The sequence below is a fragment of the Pelecanus crispus genome, chromosome 12, assembly GCF_030463565.1.
Source record: "Pelecanus crispus isolate bPelCri1 chromosome 12, bPelCri1.pri, whole genome shotgun sequence".
Classification (NCBI taxonomy): Eukaryota; Metazoa; Chordata; class Aves; order Pelecaniformes; family Pelecanidae; genus Pelecanus; species Pelecanus crispus.
Genome location: NC_134654.1, coordinates 26,064,771 through 26,089,917, shown reverse-complemented (window position 1 = coordinate 26,089,917; position 25,147 = coordinate 26,064,771). Strand labels below are relative to the sequence as shown.

The following is a 25,147-nucleotide window of genomic DNA, read 5'->3' as shown; positions in this document are numbered from 1 at the left end:
GGGCCTGATTTCTGCTCCCATCACATCAAGGGCAGGTCTGGGATCACAACAAAGTATCTCGCTGGTACTGAGCTAATAAATAAGGGACACTTACACGGAAAGGGAAATCTAAAAAATGTGAAATACCAACGTGTTTTCACTTTGAAACAAAAAGCGTCAGCAGGAAAGTCACTGCTCATCCTGATGAGATTATGCCAGATAACGGCAGAGTCTTTTTTTGATATACATACGTAATTCTTATTAGCTGTACCAGCAACTCTGCTGGATGGATGTGCATCTGTATCAAGAAAAGACCTCAATGTTCATGAACAGTGCAGAGTAATACTACAACTAAAGGTAGCAGTAGTTAGCACTTTTCATCTTCAAAGAATTTTTCAAACGTTACCAAATTAATATAATTAGTTAATGAAAGATTCAGTAATAAAAGCTACCATAATTACCTACTGTAGTTTTAATTATCTCCTTACTAATGCCCACAGAAGAAGGCTTCCACTTTACATCCTCAAAACATGTGCCAACAATAATTCTGACTACAGGCCCCTCTTTAAATGCCTTCTAAATTCAAATTACATCCATTGATGTGTTTTCTCTCCCCGTTCATGAGAAGAAAACCTAGCTCTGGAACTTTAAAGAAAATCCACGCGAATGTTAAGAAAAATTAAAGCAAAATTTTGTTCCAGAAATATACATGGAGATACTTTAAAATTTTGTCATTAAAACACTGAGTCTTGAGGACCTTTACCTCTCCATGAAGCTGGAAGTATGGGCTGTCTGGGCAAAAACTTCTCATTTATACTAGGTGGTCTCACAATTTAGAGCCAAATGCAACTCCATTCAAAGAAAGCAAGCCAAGTATCCCATCAAAATGAATCTCAGAATTTTTGAAGTAATCATTATTTTTGCTAAAAAATTTAATGGAGATAAGTAAATTTGTCTGGGCTTATTACTAGGATAAATAAATTGGGAAAATGTATCTATGAAGTCAGTGATGTAATGCCATGAGTCAGAGCAAAACAAGTGTATTTTTAAAAAGTGAAATACTGATGTTTGAGCCAAATTCTTGGTGCATCCTCAATGCTTTTTGGTATTTCACAGAGCTTTTGTCCACTGACACTGCTCCCAACCTCGGAAACTGCTCGCTCTCCGTGCTGCATTCCAGCACACGACTGTTTGAAAACCTCTGTACTTTAAGTTCTCTCTTGTTTTTGGTGTAAAGCAAAGGAAATCTTATGGTTTTAACCTAATACATATGTTTGCTGTTCACATATGGCAAAATTCCTTTCTGGTGGGAACTTTTTCGCTGTTGTTGCAACACACTATATATCCAAGAAGTCTCCTTTGATGTTGAACTATTGCTCCACTACTCGTTATGCTACTGATTCAATATGAAAGGCAAAATTTCTGTGGTTTTTGTTAAAACAATAGCTTTGGTTTTGCAAACAAAGTTTTCCACAACCTATATGCAGGGGCCAACATTACTGCAACAGAAAAGAAAATCTATTATTTTATACTGAAAATAGTTATGGTGTTTAATAACACAAATTATTCTTCCATCCTACAGGTAACATTACAATTACTATTATGACTGTGCAGAAAATTTATGCTTTATTGCTCCTCAGGAACAGAAATTAAAACACCTTAAGCAATATTTTACATCTCTCGAACACTTTTCTTCCACTGTCCTCCCAGTCTTACCGTCAGTTCAACTTCATTGCCTGGGTGAAGTTGCTAACAGCTACGTATGGGTGGGGGAAAGGAGAAGCCCTGCAAAGACCAGTCTGCGCAGTGTCCTACTACGCAATGACGGAAGGGTAAATTTGGGAATCCTCATGCCTAATATATGATTTTAGCCACTAAACACTATTTCATGAATAGCGAACATGAATTACGCCATGCGACGAAGATGCCAATGGTCATACCTTTTTGAATGGGTCCCTAAAAGAGCTGGTTGCCCATTTTCTGCTATCATTATGAAAAAAAGGTTTCTTCAGTCAGGAATCAGAGAAAAGGGCTAATTTTCAAAGGTACAGAATTAAGCAGCTCCCACTTGAAATAACGTGAACTCCCGTATACTGAGCACATTTGGAAGTCTGGCCCACTATGCTGACATTTCAAAATGGGAGCAGAGATCTTGCAAAACCACCTGAGCTGTGGGCTTTTCCCATTCAAGCAAGACAAGCAGGTCCTTTTTGCGCCGGTCTATATTGCTTCTGAGATTTTCCAGTAGGAGATGCCGTTGTGAAGTACAAGAATTTCCTCCCTTGAGGGAGTGTGGGAAGAAAGAAAGGGGTTCAGGAAGGAAGGGAATAATTTGACTGTAGAAAGAAAATTAAGTCTCTCTAGTAGTAGTGAAAAATTTTAAAAGTAGGTCACTTAACATAAAAGAAACATATATGCAAACATTTTTCCAGTGTGGTAGGCTCTAATGCTTCACTGTTTTCATTTTTCGCAATTCATAGGCAAGAGACTGATTGGCAGAATATTATATGCTTTGGCTCTTGAGTGGATCATCGGCATTAGTTCCTGAGCAGTCCCGTAACACTCCTTCACATCAGACTTCATCTGGATTGGTGTCTTTTGGAGATTCCCTGAGCACTGTTAGGACTGGCAACACGCATATTTCTTCCTGCTTTGCTCCTATGAAATATTGGTGGGTTTTCAGCACTTTCTGTAAATATCTAAGTGAGCTGACCAAAGTTTTAGGACCATTTTTTCTGCAAAGTCTTTAGCCATATATCCCCAAACCACCTCCACAGCACCAGCAGAGCATTCCTAAGCTTAAAATTAGGCAAGGGCCTAAGCATTTTGCTGAATCAGGGCTTCACCGCATGGCACCATAAACTCAGTTCTTTTGAAACACAAAGGATGCCGTAAGTCAAAGCAAGTCCCACAAAGATAAAAATGCAAAGAAAACAGCAGTATAAATTGTAAAGTTAGGCATTTTTTTTCAGGGGGAGCCAAGGAAGGAATTGGTTTTGCTTTGGTTTTAGTGGCTCAGGTGATAGGAGAGGGGGAGGGAGGCAAGGTTCAAAGAGCAGTAATAAACTTGCTTTCATCTGCTTTTCTCAATGAACCACAAAAGCCAACAAGCAGCTGCCATGTGCAAGCACAGCTTTGGCTCTTACCAGGACATTTTAGGGTTGTTGCGATGAAGTCATTCAGAAAACTTGTCAGCTCGGAAGATTTACTATAATATTTACCTGGAGGATTTTGTTAGTATGCTTTAAAACTGGCTTTTCCTTTTTTCCAGCCTCCACGAGTTTCATGGTCAAGAGCAGGGGCAGAGGTCGCCGAAAGGAGAAAACTGCCGAGCTTTTTCCCCCTTTCACTCTCAGAGGTGTAGACAGAAACACCAATGGTTCACATATACCAGATAAAATGAATCTTTTAAACCCAAAGATACCATGACATCTTAAGCATACACTTATGAAGGAAAAGTTCAAAACTCCATTTTAAACCACTTATGAGAGGATTTACCCAGATTCTGCCTAATGTTCAGCTCACGCACTGTCAAAAACATTTATCACGAACCTTTTGAAGTTTCTTAGCTCCCCCCTAGTTATTAAAACTTGAACTGCAGAGTTTGTTATCAGCCTCAGAGCACACACAAAATACATCAGGTATTTTTTAAGTCAACCTTTCAGTCTGATTTTGAGACTATTACACAAAATAAAACACTCCCGATCAGGTTAATGTCTGACAGATAATGCTGAACAGGCATAACTGCTGCGCCTGATTGATCCACGAGACAATTTTCATTTCCTAATTTGCTTTTTATTAAACACTTTGCAATCAAAGGGAACAGCAAGGAGTCTGCCATTCTCGGAGCAGGTTTCCTGTGAAGACCTGATGTCGGCTTCAACATTTTTCAGACAACTTCTTGAATTTTTGATGCTATGTCGTAAGAATGTCTAAAACGTCACGTCAATGGATGTGCTATACTAGTGAAAAACTGCTATTGTGAATACAAATTAACTAGTAAAACATCTAGTTTTCCTGCTTGCTATATTCTTACCAACAGCTCTGCAAAAACAAACATCAGGGGTTTGAGCAGAATTTCCTGTAATGATTTAGAGAACATCTGACTCATGATAAAGCATATTTATCAATCACTTGCTGAACAAGGCAATCTTCTCACCGCCGGGGGCTTCATTCCCAACTAAGTTTATCACCAAACTGCCACTTTAAGTGGGTGTTCGGAAACTTTACACCTGGAGACAGACCAGCGGTTCCAGCAGACCCCTGGTGCTCTACAAATGTCTCCCTAAAATGCATTCCTTGTCACAGATGCATGAAGATTTGGAAATACAAACATTTCTAACAGGTTTTACAAAACATCTTATTTTGCTATGCTCTTTTTAAAAGCAAGTATGAAAGGCTCAGATATTTCTAAGCAATAGGCTAATTTGATTCCCAGTAAGAACAAAAGAAAAGCTATTAATTTTGTGCAACGGACTAGCAGACTGCCCAATATTGCTGGAATTCTCCCCATTACATAAAATAACACACATTCTCTTACACACACACACAAAAGAAGAAACCTAACAATGTCTTTATACCTTTCAAAGCAACCTTAATCAACAATATTAACTTGCAAGGCAAACCACTGCTTTTTGAACTGAACAAGAGTGAGCTTGACTCAACACTGCCTGCACACTCAATACATGTAAGATGTGAGAGGCAGCAAAGTAGTATCTTCTGCAATTATGTCTGTAAGCCAAAAATGGGGTGATTCTTGACAGGGGAGGATGCACGCTTGGAAACTTGGAAATTCTTTTATTCAAAGTCTTTAATGACCTCTAACCCAATTACATTTGCAACGAGACATGATAATGCAATTGCTCCCATTTAAAAGTATGTGTGAAAACTGAGCATTTTTGAAGCTTGATTTTTTTTTTTTTAATCATTTTGAGATGAAGCTCATTTACTTAAAAAGAAAAAATGAAAAAGAACGTCCTCTGCAGCTGGTCAAACAGATTATGAAACTCTAATCTCACTAGCCTGAGGAAAACGAAAACTGTTTTTCAAGTATCTATTTTACAGAGCATTGACTTTATACTTTTTAAAAGACACATTAACATAACTGATCAGAACATCCCAGAATGTTTCTGATCTAGTTAATCATATGACATTATGACAGAGATACTTGCTGTCATAATGCCAATGTTTCCAAACATTTCTAAAATCCTTTAAGTTCATATATCTTTCAAAATTAGACATGGGTAAGATCTATTTCAGCTTCTTTAGAAGTTTTTCCTTCCATTTTAGAGCTCCAGAATACTAGTACAGAATATTTTAGATAGACAGACGTATACACACGTAGCAAAGAACAATGTCAGGGTCCAGGTTTCTGCTAGCTTTTTATTCAAAACATTTTATGCTAATTCCTGCATAACTTGTTTCTGGGAGTACCCACCACCCTATTTCTTTAGCTTTAAAGTAATCTTTTTTGCTGAACTGGAATGATCAATAAAAAAAAAAAAAAAATTAAGCATTTGTCTAGCTTAAATTTAATTTCCATGCTTCCAAGCATTCCATGCTTCCCTATGCCACACACTTGTTGCATAGCTGAGCACTGATGCATGTTGGACGATTTTGGTCTGCAAACTTCCCGCAGGTCCGTGCCCCTCCAAGCCAGCCCTGGTAAGATCAGACTGAGGATTCCCCGGTAGAGACCCCTGATATGAGCACCATTGCAACAGGCAACAGCTTGGCTGCACTTCAACACCCTACACTTGATCTTTTGACGTTGATAATTTCACCAATATGGGTAACAAATCAGGTGTAATTTATATACAGGCAAACTAGGAAGAGGATGAGAAGGGGAAAAACACTCGCCAAAGCTATTGCTGTCTCTCAGATAGAGTCTTCATGGAATGTCAAGAGCTCTTATCACAGTTGTGACAAAGCAGATCTGATTTCAGTGGAGTTTTGATTTTTTTTTTTTTTTTTTTTTGTTAAGTCTTTTTTGACCCAGTTTTGAGCTCAATGATGGCTGAAAGACTGTGCTAATTCAGTTAGCGGATCTTTCTGCTGTGGCAGAAAAGTCTTATGTGGAAACGCACAGACAGGAGAGGACCTCAGGGCCACACAGCAGAAGTTTTTGTTGAGTTACTTGTGAACCTAACCAGCATCCCCAAGATAGCCCTCTGCTTTTTCGTCCAAGGAACTCCCATGGAAGGCCACGACAAGGCAATTAAAATACTCCCAACAGGTACACCAAGCTCAGAAACTGTACAGTGGGGGATGTTCTACCTCAGACCATCATGAGTGATGAAAGATATTCAGGAAATGTCCCTAAACCTTCAGTCTGTTCTTATACTCTTTCCTGGGCATCTGTTATCAGATACCATGTCCCAGAAAACAGAGACGGATGGACTCCAGTTTGACCTAGCACAGCCATTTCTATTTTCCTTGAGCCAAAACAATCTTTGCAGTTTATCTTCTACAGGACTTTCAGGCTTTTGAATGACATGTGTCAAATCTCAATATTCACGATACACTTCAGTCATCATCCAAAATGCTCTGAACAAGAAAAACAACCCAACCGGTGTCTTCTGGTTTCAGAAATGCGTGGTGAGAATGTTTCTATGAAGGTAGAAAATGCTACAAGAGTTTGACCGGCTGAGCAACGCCTGATCAATGCTAAGAGAATGACTGCCAAACCTGTTTGGCACATCTAAAAGCAAGGCAGGCTCTTTTCATTTTCTGTTATTTTTTTTTATATGTAAGTAGTTCCAAATATTCTTATGTGGATGACATTTTAAAAATGCAAAAGCATTAAAAATAACAGAAAACAGATCAAGTTCTAAAGCGCCACCAGTTTCTCATTTGTGCAGCTACATACTAACGTCTCTCATTAGACCTGCGCAGCACAAAGAGCAGAGCTTTCCAGCTACTTTATGCACACTCAAAAACTTTTCCTTATCACAAATGAGACAGGAAAAACAATATATGGTGCAGTGTGAAAGAACTAAGGATTCCAGTATTGTTAAAGTTGCATAAATCTTGATCTCGTTTCAGGATCCGATAAGGAAGCACAAATAAGCTTGTCCTCTGCAGAGGCAGGTTTCGCAAACAGCAAGTTAAAGAGGGAGAAGAGACATCAGCCTTCTCACATACGCCACGAAGGCTGGATTATTAGAGACAGGTGCTAGCAAATGAGTCCACAGCAATGCCAAACCTGACTTGCAAATGCACATTTCCATACAATTCAGGACGGAGGGGAGACCTGGTAGAGGACAGTAGAAAGGAAAAAGCAGCATGTAAACACTTAAGACAAGTATAAAAGTTAACAGTGATGACAAAGACCTCACTGTATTCTTTGCCCGTCAATCACTTCACATTTTCCTGTGTCCTCCTTGCTTTTCGGATTTACACAAATGTAAGTAGAAGTGACGTGTTATTCTGGTAGGAGGAAGAAAACAGTGAGGTATGAGTTGCTCCTCAGAGCTTAGAGCACAGCTGTGGTCAAAGGTGTTTCCAGGTATGCAGACAATTAAAATCCACTGATATGATTCAAATGGTTACAGAGTCTTCAGTAACTGCTGTTTTACCTTGCCGAATTACAAGTGCAAAACTGTAAAGGATATGAATGATATTAACATTAGGAAAAAAATATAAGGAATTTAAATATAGCCATATCGAGAAAAGCAATGTTTTTTTTCTGAAGCCAGAGAGAGATGATACATGTCTTTGATTTCTCCTTCAAGCTGCCTGCAGAGTTCTGGCTTGGTCCAATTGTGCAGGTGTTCCTGCAGGTATCTAATGTTTGGTAGCCTAAATTTTTATTTATCCAGTTTCATTCTGCCACTCCCTAGCTTCTCAGTAAGCAAACAAACTCACTTTTCTGTTTAGTTTTCTCTCGTTTGTACTTTCACCCTCTCTTACATAAGTAACTTGGAAAAGAGCAGCGGCACAGAGAGCGCCCAAGGCTCCTGGCATGTGCGCAACGGATCGGACACTTGCCTGCAGGCATCATCCCTCCCTGAATAAGCACATCCTCTTCCCGTGTGTCCTCCAGTTTAGATCCCGGTGGTGGAAGGGTGGACGCTGGGTGGGCAGGGAGTCACGCTGGCAACAGGAACAGAAGGGCCAAGCTGGACCATGGTACCACATATGGGTACCCACAGCAGTCCCTGAGCAGTCACATGGAAAATACGAAGGAAAACATTACAGCACTTCAGGCTTTAACATCTTTTCCAGAGTTCTAATACAGAGAGCTAGTACGACCTTCTATTGAAATTAAAATGTTGCACTCCAGAGACAGTGACTGTCAGGAGCCCGGATGAATTCTGGTCTAGCACTGCTGCCCATTTGGCAAGAGGGCAAATGCTGTGCTTTCCTAAACCACAGCGTATCTGCATGAAGCTTTGGTGCTGACATGTCCTAACTAATTATTTCCCAGGAAAAGGGACTGTTTTGTTTTCTCCTGATCTGGTTCTAGAAGAACTTGCATTCATTCATTTTTGTTTCACAAATGATCTGATTTGGTTTTAGGACATGATCGAGTGATGCTCTCCTTCCTCCCCACACAGCAAGCGTTACTCCTTTGCGATGGTCTAAACTGTAAAAGAGCAAACCTCAGTGCAAAACTGAGCTGTGACTTTACGGCAGATTTCAAAAAGGAAGTGAATGGTGCATTGCGTGTTTTGTCTTCTAAGGCCAACATGGACAGGTTTGAAACCCATGATCTCATGCCATGCTGGGCCAGGAAAATGGCATATTCAGGGCATAGGTTTCCAGCATAAAAATACTCGTGAAGTGATCTGATGTGACTCTATTCACCTGCCAACAGTCCTGGCAGAAATATAAACAGGTTCTGGAGATGAGCTGCTGCTGGAGGCAAAGCAGGAACCATTAAAAGAGCTGCCCTGACCTGCGAAGAACTGGCCTTTTTGCTTTGAACTTCAGCAGATCTTAATGAATTCTTCATAATTGGCAGTCTGGGGTTTCCACCGAGGATATATTTCTCTTGAGGTGCCAAATGCAGGAGACATATTCAACATTAGAAATACAAACTTTGGGTCTCCTGGTTGGTTGGCCCAGCTGGTGAAGGCAGTTCCAACAGGTATCTTCACCGCTACTGCAGATAACTGTATTGTATCAGGGGTTAGCTTCACACATGAACATGCATCAATGCTGAAGGATTTGCTTTCATAATTGTTAACATATTGACTTAATTGAAGTTATTGACTTCAGTGCTGTGAAAGCTTGAACTAAAAATAAGCAGAGACAGTTTTAGTAACAGAAGAAGTTAAGAAGTAGTTGTGTCAGAGGAGCAAGTCTTTTGTTGTGCTTGACTAATCTCTGCTTTACTGCTCTTCCAGTCCTGTTATCCGGCAGTTTCAAAGGGGGTGTTGCCAAGACGCTCATTTAGAGTCCTAAATTTTATCCTGTAGGCAACACTTATTTCAGTTTCCTAAGAATAAATTTAATAGACAGACCCCTGAAGAAGAAAACAGGTGAACTCTTTTTGCTCTATAAAATAGTCTTCTCACTGGAGGACCTCAGGCTTTCTGAAGAGGCCAAAGATACAAAACTATTGCCTGCACAGAAGAGCTTAAGAAAAAGCTTCAGCCTTGAGGTTCCCAGTCTTCCCTGTGAGCTTCAGCCTCAAGTCCTCAGTCTTCTTCATGCATGTTTTCGAGGGTCAACAAATACAATATTTACTGTCTCAAATCCTGTTCATCAGTGAAGGGAATCAACACGGTGTAGATGGTGCATGAATCAGCAACAATAAACCATTCCTGGGGAAGGCATCCCAAACTCCAATGCAAGATGAAGTATGCACATTAAGTGCAGAATCATATGCAAAAGGCTCAAAGAATAATCTATATTTTCAATAAAACTTAGTTTTTCACCTTCTTGTATACACATGTACTATATGAACACATGGAGACAGTGTCCTTGAACTGCAAGGCAACAAGGCGAACCGAGCCTAACTGAAAATGTTTACAATACAAATTTCAATGGGAAAAGAAGCAAAGTACAATATACAGGAATAGAATTTTATTCTGTTTCTGGACTCTAGTGCTATTTTGGCTGCCAATAGCACACAAAATTTCCACTGAAGGGCAAGTCAAACCAATTTCCCTTAGGATGGAGGCATCCGAAAACTTACTGAGGTTATTATATTAGTGCCTACGCATTCTTTAAGCAGATGAACGGCTTCATTTTGAATCCATGTCAAACCACAAGAACTGGCTGATAGTAATATTCAATTAAAATGATCTCATTCTTCTAGAAAAACATTGGCTAACAGCTACATCTCACATTTTCTCGCTGGGCACAATAAGGCGATTGATGCTAGAGGGAAACAGGATAGGTTTATATCAAGGATCCGAAGGGCCAGGTTTGGTGACAGTGTTTGTAGGTTTAACCTCTTACACAAACTTGTTAGATGAAAAAGCCACTTCTGCTGAGCATGAAACTGTGAGAAAGTCAGAGCTAGAACTCGCAAACATGTAAGTTGTGCTAATTAGACAGATGTTTTGAAAAACCCAAACTTTACACTCGATGCATATTTGTGTCTTTTGATGTTGTACTTGGTGCTGCTTCACACCACTCGGGGCTTACTGAGAAAAGCAGAAGCTGCTCCCCTGCTAGGCTGTCTGGGTGAGTTTGCCATCTGATCTACTGAATACACAGATAAAAGTTGCCGCATACTTTTTTCCTTTTTTCAAGTACAGTACTGTAACTTGGAAAGTTCCTTTATTCTCAACTCCACTGATGCAAGAAAGTGGCAGAAATATGGCAGCTTTGGCTGCTTTCCTTTAGTAGTTCTTTATAACTAATCCTTTAATGCTAAGGAAACAATAGGTATTTTCATTTTGTATGGAAAAAAACACTCAATTTTTTACTCAATTTTTTTGGAAGGCAATGCCTTCCAAAAACATTAAGAGTGCTACTGACCACTTGATTCTACTGCTACCCTGCCTTTAAATATTGGTAGACAGTTACCCTGTACAGCTATCAGATTCACCAGGTTTTTCTTGTCATGCTTAAGAAAAGCCCAGCTATTATGAAAATGGTAAGTTTAACAAAGATATTTCTATTTCACTGCGATCTGCCATTCAAAAGTGTGCGCCAGTCATTTTTTTAAAAACACTCTGATATTTGATCTGCTTGAGTTTCAGTTACATGTAAAGCTGGAGAGCCAGCAGAAAATTCTAAATGGAATCTGAAGATTTCTAAAGTCAACATGAATTTTGGCAAGAGCATTTTAATGCATAAAGCTGAAATCCTCGGTGACTCTCTCCTGCTGATATCCCTGGAGTAGCCAGCACCATGATTAGTAAAAGAACAAAAGCAACCTATGTCAGAACATACAGTTTTGCAAAAAACAAAATGTTTACACAAATACTGGAAATTGTGTAGGCATGCTGGAATCAGCCAATGCAATCTGGTGCTATTTCGGCTCACTCCTGGGATCAGCCACACCATAAGAAAGATATCTACGGGAAATACATGTTGATCAGTAGACCAGGTCCACATCCCCAAATCTCTGTTTGCCAAACCCTGCAACTTGTGTTACTGTGCCAGGCTTTAAAAATCTTTACTACAGAGTAATAAATGTTTGTGGACTATGGAAGGTTTGCTTTGAAGATGTCATTTTCTCCAGCAATCTTTTGTTGGTTGAATATATAGTTCACACATATTGTGTTTCCACCTACACGGCTGGAGAAGCCCTGCAGTAAAGGCTGTTCCAGGACCAGGGAAGGAGGCTGCGTTCCAGGAACTCACTGGAACTGGAACAAAGAACAGCCCTTGGAAAGTCTACACAGTCCTATGCACAGACTGTTTTACAGATGCCCTGCGTTTGGAGGACATTAGACACTTGTTTTTATCTTTATCTTTTTCTTTTTTTTCTCTCCAGTAAAGTCCCAGGCTTTTGAGCACAGGCTCTTCCTCCCAGGCAGTCTGCCTTGTAACTTCTGGGTATCTCCCCAACTGCCTTTCTAAGCACCGCCCTCTCCTCCACATAAAAGTCCCCGTGCTCTTTGGAGAATAAAATGTCTTTGAAATGCAACAGTAAACTGTACCCAACACAGCAGCCTTAAAAAAGCTAATTTTCATTTTCTTATATCATAGTTATAAACACCGTCTTCCTTCCTTTATTAGCTGCCTAGGCTTACGTCAGTAGCACTAATAAAAGTGTTTTCTCTGTATCCTTCTAATCGCCTAGGACCCCATTCAGTGTTATTACTCCTGTCTTGTCAGTTAAAAGCAGTGACTTTTATGGCTTGTTTTGAATTCCTTTTCTCCATTTTTCCAGTGCAAAATTAGTGTAGTCCACCTCATTAAAAGAAACTGATAGCTTAGCTATATAAGACTTTATATATTGCTATGCACTTATGGAATCTTTAATTCCATAATTTGGAGACTGGTAGATGTAAGGTGGCATCCCTTCTAGGGCTAAAAAAGAGTAAAAAGGACTTTGTGCAGCAAAGTGCCTTCTGGAGGGAAAGGAAAATACCAAGGACAATGATAATGTAGGAAAAAGTAAAAATACAGACTTTTAAACCTGCTGGATAAAACTGGACTGCAGTTCAGAGGACTAGGCAAGCACTAGTTCTAGTCTTTTATAAAACTTGTAAGTATGATTTTGCTGTTGGCCATGGTAAGTTCTTCAATGTGTTGAGACATGAAAAGTCAAGAAAAATGCCAGAGTGCAAAGCTTGCTGCAGGAAAAAAAGATGACTCAATTCTTTGTCTCACAAAGCATGTCAAAGATATTATAAAGTACTTACAGATGCTCAGCCACTCCGATTGCCTGATTGGCCAAACATCTGAAACCCTGTAATTTTGAAGAGAAGGTACTGTGCTTCAGACAATGAAATAATTTCTGTAGCAACAGAAAAAGAGATATGATTATGAAAAGGAGAGAGGACTTTTTCAAATCAGAATTTCAGTTGTGATTAACAACTGTTTAACCTTAACACAAAAATAAGCCTATTTTTATTACCATTTATAATGAATGTGTCAGTACAGCCTTTCAAGGATAACCATGTAATGGAATCAAGAGAAAGAGCATGAGCAACAGTCAATAAGCTTGGGGCTAAACCCTCATCTCTCTAACAGACTGAATTTGGGTGAAACTAGTATTCATATAAACAAAGACTGTGAAAAACAGGTGCCTCCGAGTTTGGACCCCATGTAAAAGAGAAAGCAAACCCATAAAAGCCCTGCAGATTTCATTTACCTATCCTTTTGGAAGCCACGATTTCCTCTGCTGATCAAACAGAATATAGGAAACTATGACCGAGATAATGTTATTTGCCTGGAACATGTTAATGATTGCTTTACAATGCTAAGGTACAAATGTTGGTGCCTTGTAATTCCCTGCTAATAAAAGACACCGCAGAGTTAGTAGTAGTATTATAGACTAAAGTCAGCGACAAAGGAATAGAGATCCATGAAAAATGACTCCATGTATTTAACATCAAGAGGGTCCCTTAAAACTCTTTATTTCACCGTGCCAGATAGTTTATCATGGTAATGCTTAGCCACAAAACCAATTAGATGGATTTGAGATCCCTCTGGAGAACACTGTGACATACCCATCTCTGAAGATCTTCAATGACTGACAGAATTTGGCACATCTCTGGCCATCGAACCATCACAAACAGTAATGCATGTTCTGACCAGATGTCTTATAAAACATGAGTCAGTGTCAGGTTCAACAGCGAAATGCTGACCTCCTTTTTACAGGCACTGTTAGCTAAAAAAAACCCAAACACCTTCAGCCAAGTTTAAATAAAAAATACAATAAAATATAAAAAAAGTTTATAAATAATGTGGATCTTATTAGCAAAGGTTTATTACACAGCTATTCAACAGTAGTCTAGATTATGACAGCTAACCCTACTGCATCAATGTATGCTGGAGAGGAGAGCAAGTCAAGACTCACTTAACAAAAAAATCCTTGAAATAATATGTCTTGACTTTACCCTAAGTTTTAGGTTTTCATTTTTAGTTTACACTAAACTTAAAGGTTCTTTTTCCTAATTAACATCCTCAGTGCTATCAGTTACACATGCTCACAGCCTTCCGAACAACCAGTCATTACTGTCTTTCTGCTCTAAATACAAAGAAAATGCTGAACATGTAAATTGTTCCCCCTTTATTTGCCACAGCTTGGAAACTTGTCAGCAGCCTTAACAAAAAGGTAAAGAACTGAACTGGCCCAGCTTTCTCAAAAGGGTCTGACGAGACTGCAACGCACTTGGTAGATGCGGCTTTAACACCGGGCGATCTCATTTCTGAAATCACTCTACAGTTTTGTTACTGTTTGCATCCTGAAACTGTTTTCACAGAAGGGCCAACACACCAACTGACGCACGGATCCGGAGCACAGGAGTCCAGAGTCAATCTCCATCTTTGCCACAAACCTTGGACAAAGTCAAGGCTCTACCCTCCAGTGTCTCATTTGCAAGGTAGGACTAAAAATGCTTCTTCTCTGCACTCCAGATGAGGTCAATTTATGTCGTACGCTCTCTGGTGCCTCCCCTTCCTCAATGAGCACCAATAAGGACATCTAAAACACTGAGAGTTAGCCTTGCTTGGGACTTCTAAACCAGCAAATTAGAATTTTTTATTTCTTACTAAACCCAACATTGGCTATTGCAGAGTACACCGGTGGTATTCCAAAGGGTATTTTGAGGACAATAGACTAAATACTTCTGCAGGACTACAGTCACTCGGTTAATGTTCCCACAGCTCTGACATGCTTTTTCTTTTAATACAAAATACTATTTGTAATTACAAGTGGAATTTGCTAATAAACATGGTTGATAATGAAATATAACTACACGCAAAATTAGCTTGTTCACGGAATTTTTAAAAATGGGTTTTTTTTCTGATACGCTCCATTTTAGAGACATTTGTAAATACCATCAGTATATTTTGACAACTACTTTCTTGAGGCAAAGATATCAGGTGCCCTTAAAGAAATGTTCTGAATGTTTTAAAACATCCCAAGGTTTAAAATAATTTGCTTTACTTTTAGCAGGAACCAAACATGAAAGGGAGAGGGGATTATGCAAATCAAACCAGACAGACACGCGGCCAGGCACCTTGCCCTGGCACTGCAGGACACAGGCAGGCTGGAGGGGTGGGCTGGGTGGCAGATGGGTGCTCTGAGCACCGAGCCCAAGTGACCACGCACTCTCTTTATGGGGCAATTTGCTGGCATGACACGCCTAAATAGAGTGATAGCAATGTAAACCCACCCGCCGTGGAAACAGTACTCCAGGAAATACAGTACCGCACACAAGGACTGACTCACGCGTAACTACAGCAGAGTAAGTATCCTGTTATAGTTGCGCTAGGAAATTTCACTGTGTTGATAAAACCCTCAGTCCAACCTTTGCATAGAGGAAATTATCTTTTTGCTCTAAGATACGACAGCATCTAGCAAATATATGATGATGTTGAGAATACTCAGCGTCCACATAGGTCCAGACAATTTAAAAGCAGAAGTTTTCTCCTTTGTTCTGCTATGGCTATAAAATACTCTTTTGATTTTTTTCTGTCTCAACATTTTTAAACGTAACAAAGAAAAACAACTGTTTCAAAATTTTTCACACAAAGGGGAACATTATTATATGACATTCTTTCCTAGAAATCTTTTAAGTCTTATTTATTAACAGAATAAATCTGATCATAAGCTGGCTGACACACAAAGTGTTGAAATATGTCATCTTCAAACCATGTTTTGCTAATGAAATTTTGGTGTTAATTCAGGGGATATAACAGAACCCTAGAATCCGTAATATGAGCCAAACAACAAATGTGGTTCCTCTGGCAAAAAAAGCATCATTTTCTCCCTTTTCTGTTGTGGGTTTGTCACTGCATGCTCTCCATCATCCATTTCTTTCCAGAATCCACTTTTTGATGTGGAGTCCCTACTTGGCCATCAACTTCTACATTAAAATGCTCTGAACGTGTTTTGCAGTTCCAATCCCAGGAACTGTTTTGCACTTTCAATCCCAGGATCCAAAAGGATTTCATAAAAGAAAACCTAAGGCTGGGATTTCATAAATAACCTCAAGGTATCTCTGCAAGGCAATCAACTTTATGCTCGTGCTGAGTCCAGCCAGTAACCACTGCCAGAAGCAGCAGCAAAGTTAGGTAAATGCTCTGACCATTTGACTGTATTGAGCTCCAGGTTGTTGTGGCTAGATTGCTATCGGGATGCAAGAAAGCTAGTTTAAATTTAGCCTTAATAAGTTTACACTACACTTCAATGACCAATGTAGCTCCTGCACAGACATTCTCAAGAGTTCAGCGCCCAAACCTTTACTGGAGGGTGCCTTCCAAAATCCCAGTCTAAAGCATCACAAATGGGTTAACAGACATGGCAATTTAAGCAGCTTTTCCAAGCTTCTGCAGGGCATTAATATAATTGTGCTCTCAACTAATCCTATGGTCTAAACCAATGGTTCCTGATCTTTGAAGTCTAAGCACATTACGGGAGAGGCATGGCACAGAGACCAGGTGAGCTTTGCTGGATATGCCCCACGCCAGGCCAATTGCAGCGTCCTTGTACTCTGCTCCAAAGAATGCAAGTCCTGGTAAGTTCAAAGCAAAGATATCTACGCGGCACTGAACGGCAAGCTGTGCTTTTGGAATCGCTCTCTGTGCCAACACTGTCGTAATCGCAACAGGCTCAAACTGAACGGCAGCAAAAAGGCAGCGACAGGAGTCACTCAGTTGTTCGACGCCCTGTCCCACCATTGCTTCTTCGGTCCTTGCTATTAGACACTGCAACTCGATGGCATCGAAACTGCTAACTGTGTAAGCCACAAGAAAGGAACATGATGAGCCAAAATTTTATTCTGATTTTATGACTCCGATGGCACAAACTTTGACTTGCCCTTAGGCCAGACAGATCATGGTGTAATACAGAATGCCAAGTACTTGAAGCATTTGTCTCAAAGCGACCCAAACCGAGGCCATCTGAAACCAAAAAGGGTTGCTCAGATTGGGTTTTTAGGTTGTCAAAAGAAGCAAAATGTTCTTAAAAGTTTCTTTTATTCTTTTTCACTAATGTTTAAGATACTACTTAAAAAAAAAGAGATTAAGGAGATAGATACAATTGTGGAATAATAACAACTTGGAAATCTCAACTAGCAAAGAGAGTCAGGAATTTGAATTAACATCAAAATCATGTATTATGGCATCCACATCTGGATATCACTTTACTGACTAAATCCAGAACTTCTCTGAGAGCCAGTTGGGTTCTGTAAAAATGTATTTCTCCCTTTGGAAGGAAATAATAATTGGAAGGTCTTACAGGAAGTCAACTCAATACCATTTAAAGGAAATTGCAATCTGTTCCTCAATGTTAGTTTAAATCAATGTTATATTTAGCAAATGCCCATTTTTTCGTGATAGTCTTTTCAATAGCTTATATTATATTAAGTCTTCTCAAAGGCTTATGCTATATTAAGAATTGCTTTGTCTTCAGAATGTTTCTTTAATCATCCCTCAAGGTCTTCAGCTCGCCCTAGGTTAGATGTTGTTCCCCATCTCTAGGACATCTAGGATTCCACTTTCCCCAAAAGGAATTTTTTTTGCCCCAGGCTAATAAAAAGCAAAGTATTTCTGCATATGCTCGCCTAGAAGTATGTGTGGTTCTTAAAAATATTAAGTGATTGAATATTAAAAACACCTCTTTCTGCTTCCAGAAGCATACACAGCAGTTTACCTTCCTAAGAATTTTCTGCTTGGGTATCTGGCTTTCAGTAAATTTCCATTTAATCGGTGGTTTCAAAGGAAGGTTTTTTTAAAAGTACAATATTAATGATACTAAACAAAGCTCAAGAACTCCAAGCATAATGGCTCCTGCAGTTTCTTCCACAAGTTGACCAAATCTTACAAAACATACTCACAGCACCAGTGCTAAAATCTCTCTGGGACACTGCTCAGAAACCCTGTGCAGCGTTCCCCTTTGGGTTTTATGTATTTTCTTACATTTTGAGGTAATAATGTCAAAAGTAAGTTTATAATAGCTGAACACAGATTTACACAGAGAAGGATTTCATACAACCTATCATCATTAGAGTTCAAAAACTGTTGTCACCAACAGTTTCCACTGAATGTAATTTAGTTTAGGTGAATCCATAAATTCAACAGTAGCACTTGCACCAAGTGCTAAGAAAAAAAGCTGGTAAACAGTCTAAAATATGTATTTCAAATATATAACTCAAGAAGATATAATGCATGATAACTATTGAATTACAGCATATTTCTGACTACATGGAAGACTATTCCACTGTCACAGAGCTTCTGTATATCTAGATGGCCACTGGAAAAGTGAAGAACTACAAATAGCACATTTTCCTAACTGGCAAAAATCCACCTGTACCACAAAATAATATGATTTAACTATTTGCAGATCCTAGTGATAATAAAAGCTACCTCTACTGATTCAGTTTGGATAACAGATTATAGCCAACATCTATATGGTTATACCTTTGACAGAAGAGACTAAAGATCGATCAGAAAGAAAATTCTGTCCCTCAACACACACACAAATAAAGGCAGACATTTTCCCTGAGGGAAAAAAAAATGATTAAACAAAAAGAACACTCTGTGATGATGAGATAGTAATGTCAACCTAATCTCCTTATGTAAATCATTCAGATGTAGAGGACAACATTAACTGTACCATAATTGAATATGAGATGGTTCCAACATGTAAAAAATCCCATGGTTTCTTTTCAGCACAAAAAGTTAGAAAAACTGTAGGAGTTCATTCTTCATGAGTTTCTAGATTTAACAAGAGAATTCTTTGTTTGGTACTAGTAAATGTCTTTACAAAGAAAAAAGGGAATTTCCTTCTTCTATACAACTTTTAACAAAGTGTTTTGGTTGTCAACGCTAGCAGATTACATAGTTTCAGAAATCTTCCATTGCTTTTTTACTACTCTGAAAGGAAAAATGTCTAACAAATAATTCTACTTGCTTCTGCAGGTGGGATTCTCTGCAGCTGCTTTGAATCAGGGTGTCAAAGCAGCAAGGACCAGAGTCCGAATATTCAGAACCTGTAGTCTCTTAAAGCTTCTTTGAAAAAGACCAGAGAATGCAACTCTGATGCAAATATTTTCTTCCATTCATATTTAGCAGAGACTTTGTTTTCAGTGGAACCTAAAGAACATACTTTCCTTCATCGCAGCCTTAAACATGAAAGGTGAGATGGCCTTGTGAAAACCAAGCTAAAGCCCGTGCCACGCTGCTGGCTCTCAGGTGGTGCAACTCGGCTCTCCTATTTCTCACCTTTTTTTTTCAAGTACTGAAAGCACTGTATAAAGGTGCTGAAAATATCTTAAAATATCTGAGTAGATATTAAAAGAGAGAGAACAGGAAAGTTTCAAGTCTTTGACTGAAGTGGATGGATTAGACTCACCGAAACCAAACGTTTTATGCAGGCATATGATCAGCTAGAGGAAAGAGAGCCTGAGTCATCAGCTACATCAAAGTCAAGGTCCAGTGAATGGAATTACTGAGCGCTGTGTGAACAGGAACCATACCTGCATTCATCTGCCCACTGCAGAACTTTTAATTGCACTCAAACAGCCAGTAGCATCAGTGACTAAAATCCCCAGATTACCTTGATTGCTCTGTCATTATCTGTAATCAGCTGCTGCTTCTTATCTTCAAACTTTTGTACAACTTCCTGGAGCCGCTGCTCTGCGGCAAGCTGCTGCCGGCTGTTCTCCTCTGTCAGAGAGGAAATGGTTGTCTTAAGTTCAGCTATGATCTAAAAAGAAAACAGCATGCGAAATCTCTCTTCAGTAAAAGGCATGTATTTTGCATGTTTTTATGCTCAGTACAAGCATGGCATTGGCATACTCTGCTGCGCAAGCTAAATATTTTAAATTAACATAGTACACACTAGCAAGCATGAAATTCCACGCAGAGAAGCAGGAATACAGTAAGGTTGCGAACGACAAAAAATGCTGAACACAAAATATTTGGAAGAGTTTTCCACTATGGCATTCCAAAATATTTACTCATGAGAACAAAGCACATCTGTGATCTTCAAAACAGAGCACGTTTCCAGTCTTCCACTGCACTGAAACCAGGACTGCAAATTTACATAATGATGGTGGTGTTCGTTTTCTAGAAAGATACTTCATAGCCTGATACTGCAGAGAAGAAAAAACCCCAAATCTCCATACTGGACTGAAATTTAAACTTGATAGTGAAATTTCTGAGCTGCTGAAAGGAGCATATTCCGTTCAGCAATACAGTGGGGACCTGATTCAATGTCCAGGACCCTTAAACTAGACCTTTTACATGATTCACTCACGATTTGTTGAAATGTACTTGTTTCACCTTTTTTATCACTGTGGAAAGTCATAACTAAAGCTGATCCTTCAGGCATATTTACAGAATTTTATGCTGACATGTAAGTCATCACCCCGCAAAGCACTTAAACATATGGGAGAGTCACTGACTTGAATGTATATATTCAAGCTTAAGGTCAAGCTGCTGTAGCAGCGTAATATAGTCTAATTCTGAAAACACTTCAGCACCCAGGCAGTTCAGGGACAGACTACCAGAGTACTCAGCCTTGTGTGTTTGCAAGGCCTCCTCATTGGTAGAGAAACATTGAACTAAGTACTAAGGCCACATTTATTATTTAGGAAAAAATGCGGGGTTTTTAGAACTACTAACAGGATATAGGACTAACATAATATGAAATACTCTACAAATCAAAGTACTAGAATCACTGGGGAAGGGGAAAAAGACTGATTAAAACTCTACTGTAAATTTATTTATCTGTTTTTGCTACCTGAAAACCCCAGAGAGTAACAAAGATTATGAATAAAACCTACACGGCTATCTCTGTATTTCTTTTCTAGAAACAAATACATATTAAAAAGGATAATACTGATCAAAAGGAAGGCTATTTGCTCTTAATGAGATCAGTGGGCCAAAGTTTAGAGATTATCTGGCAAGGTGTAACTCTTTAGGCAGAATTAAGCAGTATCACCAGGTTTGCAATTTAGATCATCATTTAGATGACACACAATTTGCACAAATTTGGCTAGGCTAGGTGTGTAACACATGCAGTGAGAAAGCAGGAGAAAGCAACGGGTCATATAAATTATGAAGATAACAACTGGAAGCCATGCAAACCTATATCGCTTTATGTACGTTCCATTTTGTCACTTTTAAAAAAGAAAACAAAATAGCAAACCCTTTAATATAACACAAAAGTGAACTTTAAAGCTTTTACTGGGTTAAGACCCTGGCCTAGCATAAGAGTTCTAAAATGCATGCGAGGAAATTTCAGCATGAATTGATGGAGAAAGATCTGCTTTGTGCAGTGCTTTTCAGAGAAAAAAATCTGTTTACTTTGTATAAACTTCAGACAAAATTTCTTGAAATATCTTCTCTGTGTGGGTGTTAAAAGTGAATGTTCCAAGAGGCCACAGAAAGTAAGATTAGACAGATGTTGTCAGCAACATGACCACAAGAAAAGTTGCAATTGACCTATTATTAATACTGAGCTACAAAAAAACTATGTTCGAGTAACTTTAGGGATTTGATTCAAACCCACAAAAGTCAAGAAATTCAGACATCAGGGTGAAACTCCTTCATTGTGCCAAATAGCCCTGACATCTGATGTATGTGTTGTGTCTGCCACAGAAAGCGCAGAGGAATGCCAGCTCTGGTCGTTGGGTCCATCTCGCCCCACTGAGGAGAACACTGCAGCAGCTACAGCAATGCCTAGCTTAAAAACCCCACGTCTCAAAAGTCGTCCGTTTTGAGACTGTTCTACAGGCCAATAAATATCAGTCTGACAGAATTTATTATGACATTTAGGTTAAATAGTTATTACCTCGCGCTACACTACCTAGGTGTTCCCACTGTAACAATCAAAGCGATTTCCCTCAGCCCCTGTTTAAAAATTGAGAGATACTTCAATTATTCCATCTGTCTTTAATGAATGGACCGAGACCCGTTTCTGTTCTGACAGTAAACTATGTCTGACACGGAGAGGCTGACTTTTGATCACACTCTCTAGGCATGACAATAGCACAAAAATGACAATGCCAAAGGTAACACAGTTAGCAATGAAAAGGATCTCTTCCTTAAGGTCTGGCATGCATTAAGTGTTACTTTCTGAGCTTTATCTATCTTCTGCTATTCAGGTTCATATGGCAAGATAAAAAACTAGGGGTTTTTTTTGGTTGTTGTTTCCTTCTTTATAAATAAGGCTCTCAACAAATGACTAAAGAGGCATTTAGGTGAGCGTTCTCTCAGATTTATCACAGAATTGTGGAATTGGTGAGGGTAGAAGGGACCAGCTCAAAGCAGCGTCACCCCGAGCTGGTTGCTCAGGATCACATCCAGTCAGGTTTTGAGTATCTCCAAGGATGGAGACCCCACAACCTCTCTGTATGCAAATGCATATGCAGAAAATACACATTAGGTTTTAGAAATATAATGTAAAAATATATTTACCAATGATTCTGATAAATGCGGTCTCAAAAAATGTAGTGTGAAAAAGCGATAGTGCAATAAGTTTCACTGAAACAACTAAAGCCAAAATTTTGCACAAGTGCTACAGAGAATGAGACTCAAAGGTAGCTGAAAAGTGGAAATCAGGACTTTTAAAATATTTTAAAGTGTTTGTAAAACATTAAAGTTTGCTGTGTCTTGTCATTCTCTCACTGATCACCTCTGCCTAGCTGGAGGCTTCTAAACCATTCTTTGTAGTGTTTTTATTGATTTTAAAAGAGTGTTATTAGACTATTATTACTATTGCTGAAAACACACTTTGCGAGTAAAAGGCAGGCATTCTGCTGTGGTCGGGAGGAATGAGAAGAATGCCACCTCCACATAAATCCTCGTGGCAATTTTCTTATTATTAAAAGCTTAACTTCTGGTTGCATCTCCATCATTTTTTACACTTCAGTATTACCTGTCAATCAAACTGAAAGCTGAAATATTTAAAAATCATCCTGTCTTATTGTTTTAAGCATATATGTAAATTCAAGACACATTTTCATCTTCCACGTTCAAAAGCCTACTCTGAGGAACAAAAACTCAAGTCAAAACCAGTTAGCTTTCAGGACACTGACATTCTTCAAAGTGTTATTTTGGGCAAAAATGCGGAACTGGCTAGGAGCAACGAAAAACATCAAGATGGCACAGTTGGGACCCCCATCCTGCCATCGGCTGTGCAGGCAAACACCACCTTGTGACACGAAACGCAAGTCCTGGTTGTGCAAGTGTTCCTGATTTTACGAGATGTGCTCGTTGACGGGACACCTCGTCTTCCCTTCCCACCAGCTGATGGAGGACTCACTCCTCTTGGGTCCTCAGGAGAGGAAAAAGTAAAGATAGAAACATAGAATGGGTTGGGTTGGACGGGACCTTTAAAGATCATCTATTTCCAACCCCCCTGCTGTGGGCAGGGACCTAAGTAGATGAAGAAGATGAAATTTAGAACTCAAAAAAACCCACCCATTTTTTTAGTCAGCTTAATACTCTGTGTTTTTTGAAAGGTTAAAATCTGCAAGACAGACATGGGGTGTTTGATTTGGGAAACGGTTATGGCTCCTCTTGATCGTGAAAACCTACACGTAAGAGCAGAAGTAATTACACTTTCCATCAAGTTTCCAAATCAAATGGATTCACGTGAGGTTCCTGCCTTCTCGCTACCTACCTGCGAGGATTTAGCCAGCTTCTGACTGTACTCCTTCTCAGTCTGCTTCAGCCGGCTGTTTGCCTGAAATACACACAAAAGGCGACCAGATTAGCTCAGAGGAAGAACGTGTACAGACACTTTGCCACCGACCCCTCCGCTTGGCACCTCATCCACATGCCTATCGCTGAGCGGCTGGGACCCGCGCCAACTCCAACGCCCTTTTGTGGCAGCCAAAAAACCGCAAGGACTTGCCTTTGATCTCGGGCCAACTATTCATCACTTAAAAGAGGGGAGAAATTGTACCTCTGCTGCCAATTATTAGAAAAACATAAAGACTTCTGCGGATTAAAAAAAAAAAAAAAGTGAGTGAGTGTGTGTGTGTGGCAGGGGGAGGGAGGCAACGCACACACGAGTCTATCAGGGTGACTTCGGTTCTGAACGGAGGGAGAGGGAAGGGCGAAAGTCCCAGGCACAGGCTGCAAAGGGACAGCGCGACATGGAGGACACGGCTTCGTGTCTCCGCTTGGTGTCTGCAACTGCCTTCTGTCCCACTGCAAGCCCCTTCTTTTTTAAAGGTGGTGATTACGCTGAAAATCGACCCAACGTGCAGCTCAACCAACTGGGAGCTCTTGGACATACAGCTCTTTCCTTCTCCTAGCATTTTTTTTTCCACAACTCAAAGATAAAGAATAAAAGAAACTGAAAACAAGGCTGCTTTGTCATATTGGAATCCAATAAGCAAATATTTCTATAATTCTGGGGGAAAATAGCTCTTAAGGTCTTTTCCTCAAATAATTTAATTTCAGAAATAATTCAGTAATAACTAAAAAATAAATTCAATTTCATTTCAGGACACAATTCTGATTTGTATTTTTCTTGCCAAGTGCCACAGTATTATATTGACAGACCGTCCTCAAAACACTGTCCTCAAATGAACTGCTAAGCGCTCTCATGTTCTTGGCTCTAAAATTTGAGGACAGGTGTCTAAGAAAAATATTTTCTTAGGGGGACAGAATATTACGAAGCTGAGTTCTGAAGCAAATTTAAGCTGATTAAGTTTTCAAAATCTATCTGACCTCGCGTTCCAATCTTTGATCTGTCGTCCTTAGTTTTACGGCGCAGCATCCAGCACACCAGCACAGGCTCCGTCAGCCGCCTCTGTGCCAGCGCCCGTTCCGGGGGACCAGAAGCCGCGGGGGCCCCCTGAAGCCTCTGAACCCTGCTTGGAGCCAGTTGCAAGACTGAAACTCCAGTTCTGCAAACACCAGGGATTTCAGTCAAGCAAATAGTCGTATTGATTTTACTGGACTACAAATGTAGGAGCTTAAAGTTGCAGACAGTGTTTGCGAATCACTGCAAAGCTTGATAGGGCTCGAATCGTCTTGTACAATCCAGGCAGTTATGTATGGTGCAGCTTAATATAAGTATATTACAGCCAGTTAAAAATGATCTTAAAGTTTACATGATATTGCA

The 25,147-nt window shown here is 39.6% G+C and overlaps 1 protein-coding gene across 1 annotated transcript in view; it reads right to left on the bottom strand.

The window, feature by feature from the left end:
* Nucleotides 1-25,147, bottom strand: part of CEP112 (centrosomal protein 112) — a 182,915-nt gene that overhangs the window by 29,983 nt on the left and 127,785 nt on the right. Inside the window, exons 22-23 of the mRNA XM_075719938.1 lie at nucleotides 23,693-23,755; nucleotides 19,619-19,768 (exon numbers count right to left, since the gene is read on the bottom strand). Of these exons, the coding sequence (XP_075576053.1) occupies nucleotides 19,619-19,768; nucleotides 23,693-23,755 (213 nt within the window). The remainder of the gene's footprint in view (nucleotides 1-19,618; nucleotides 19,769-23,692; nucleotides 23,756-25,147) is intronic.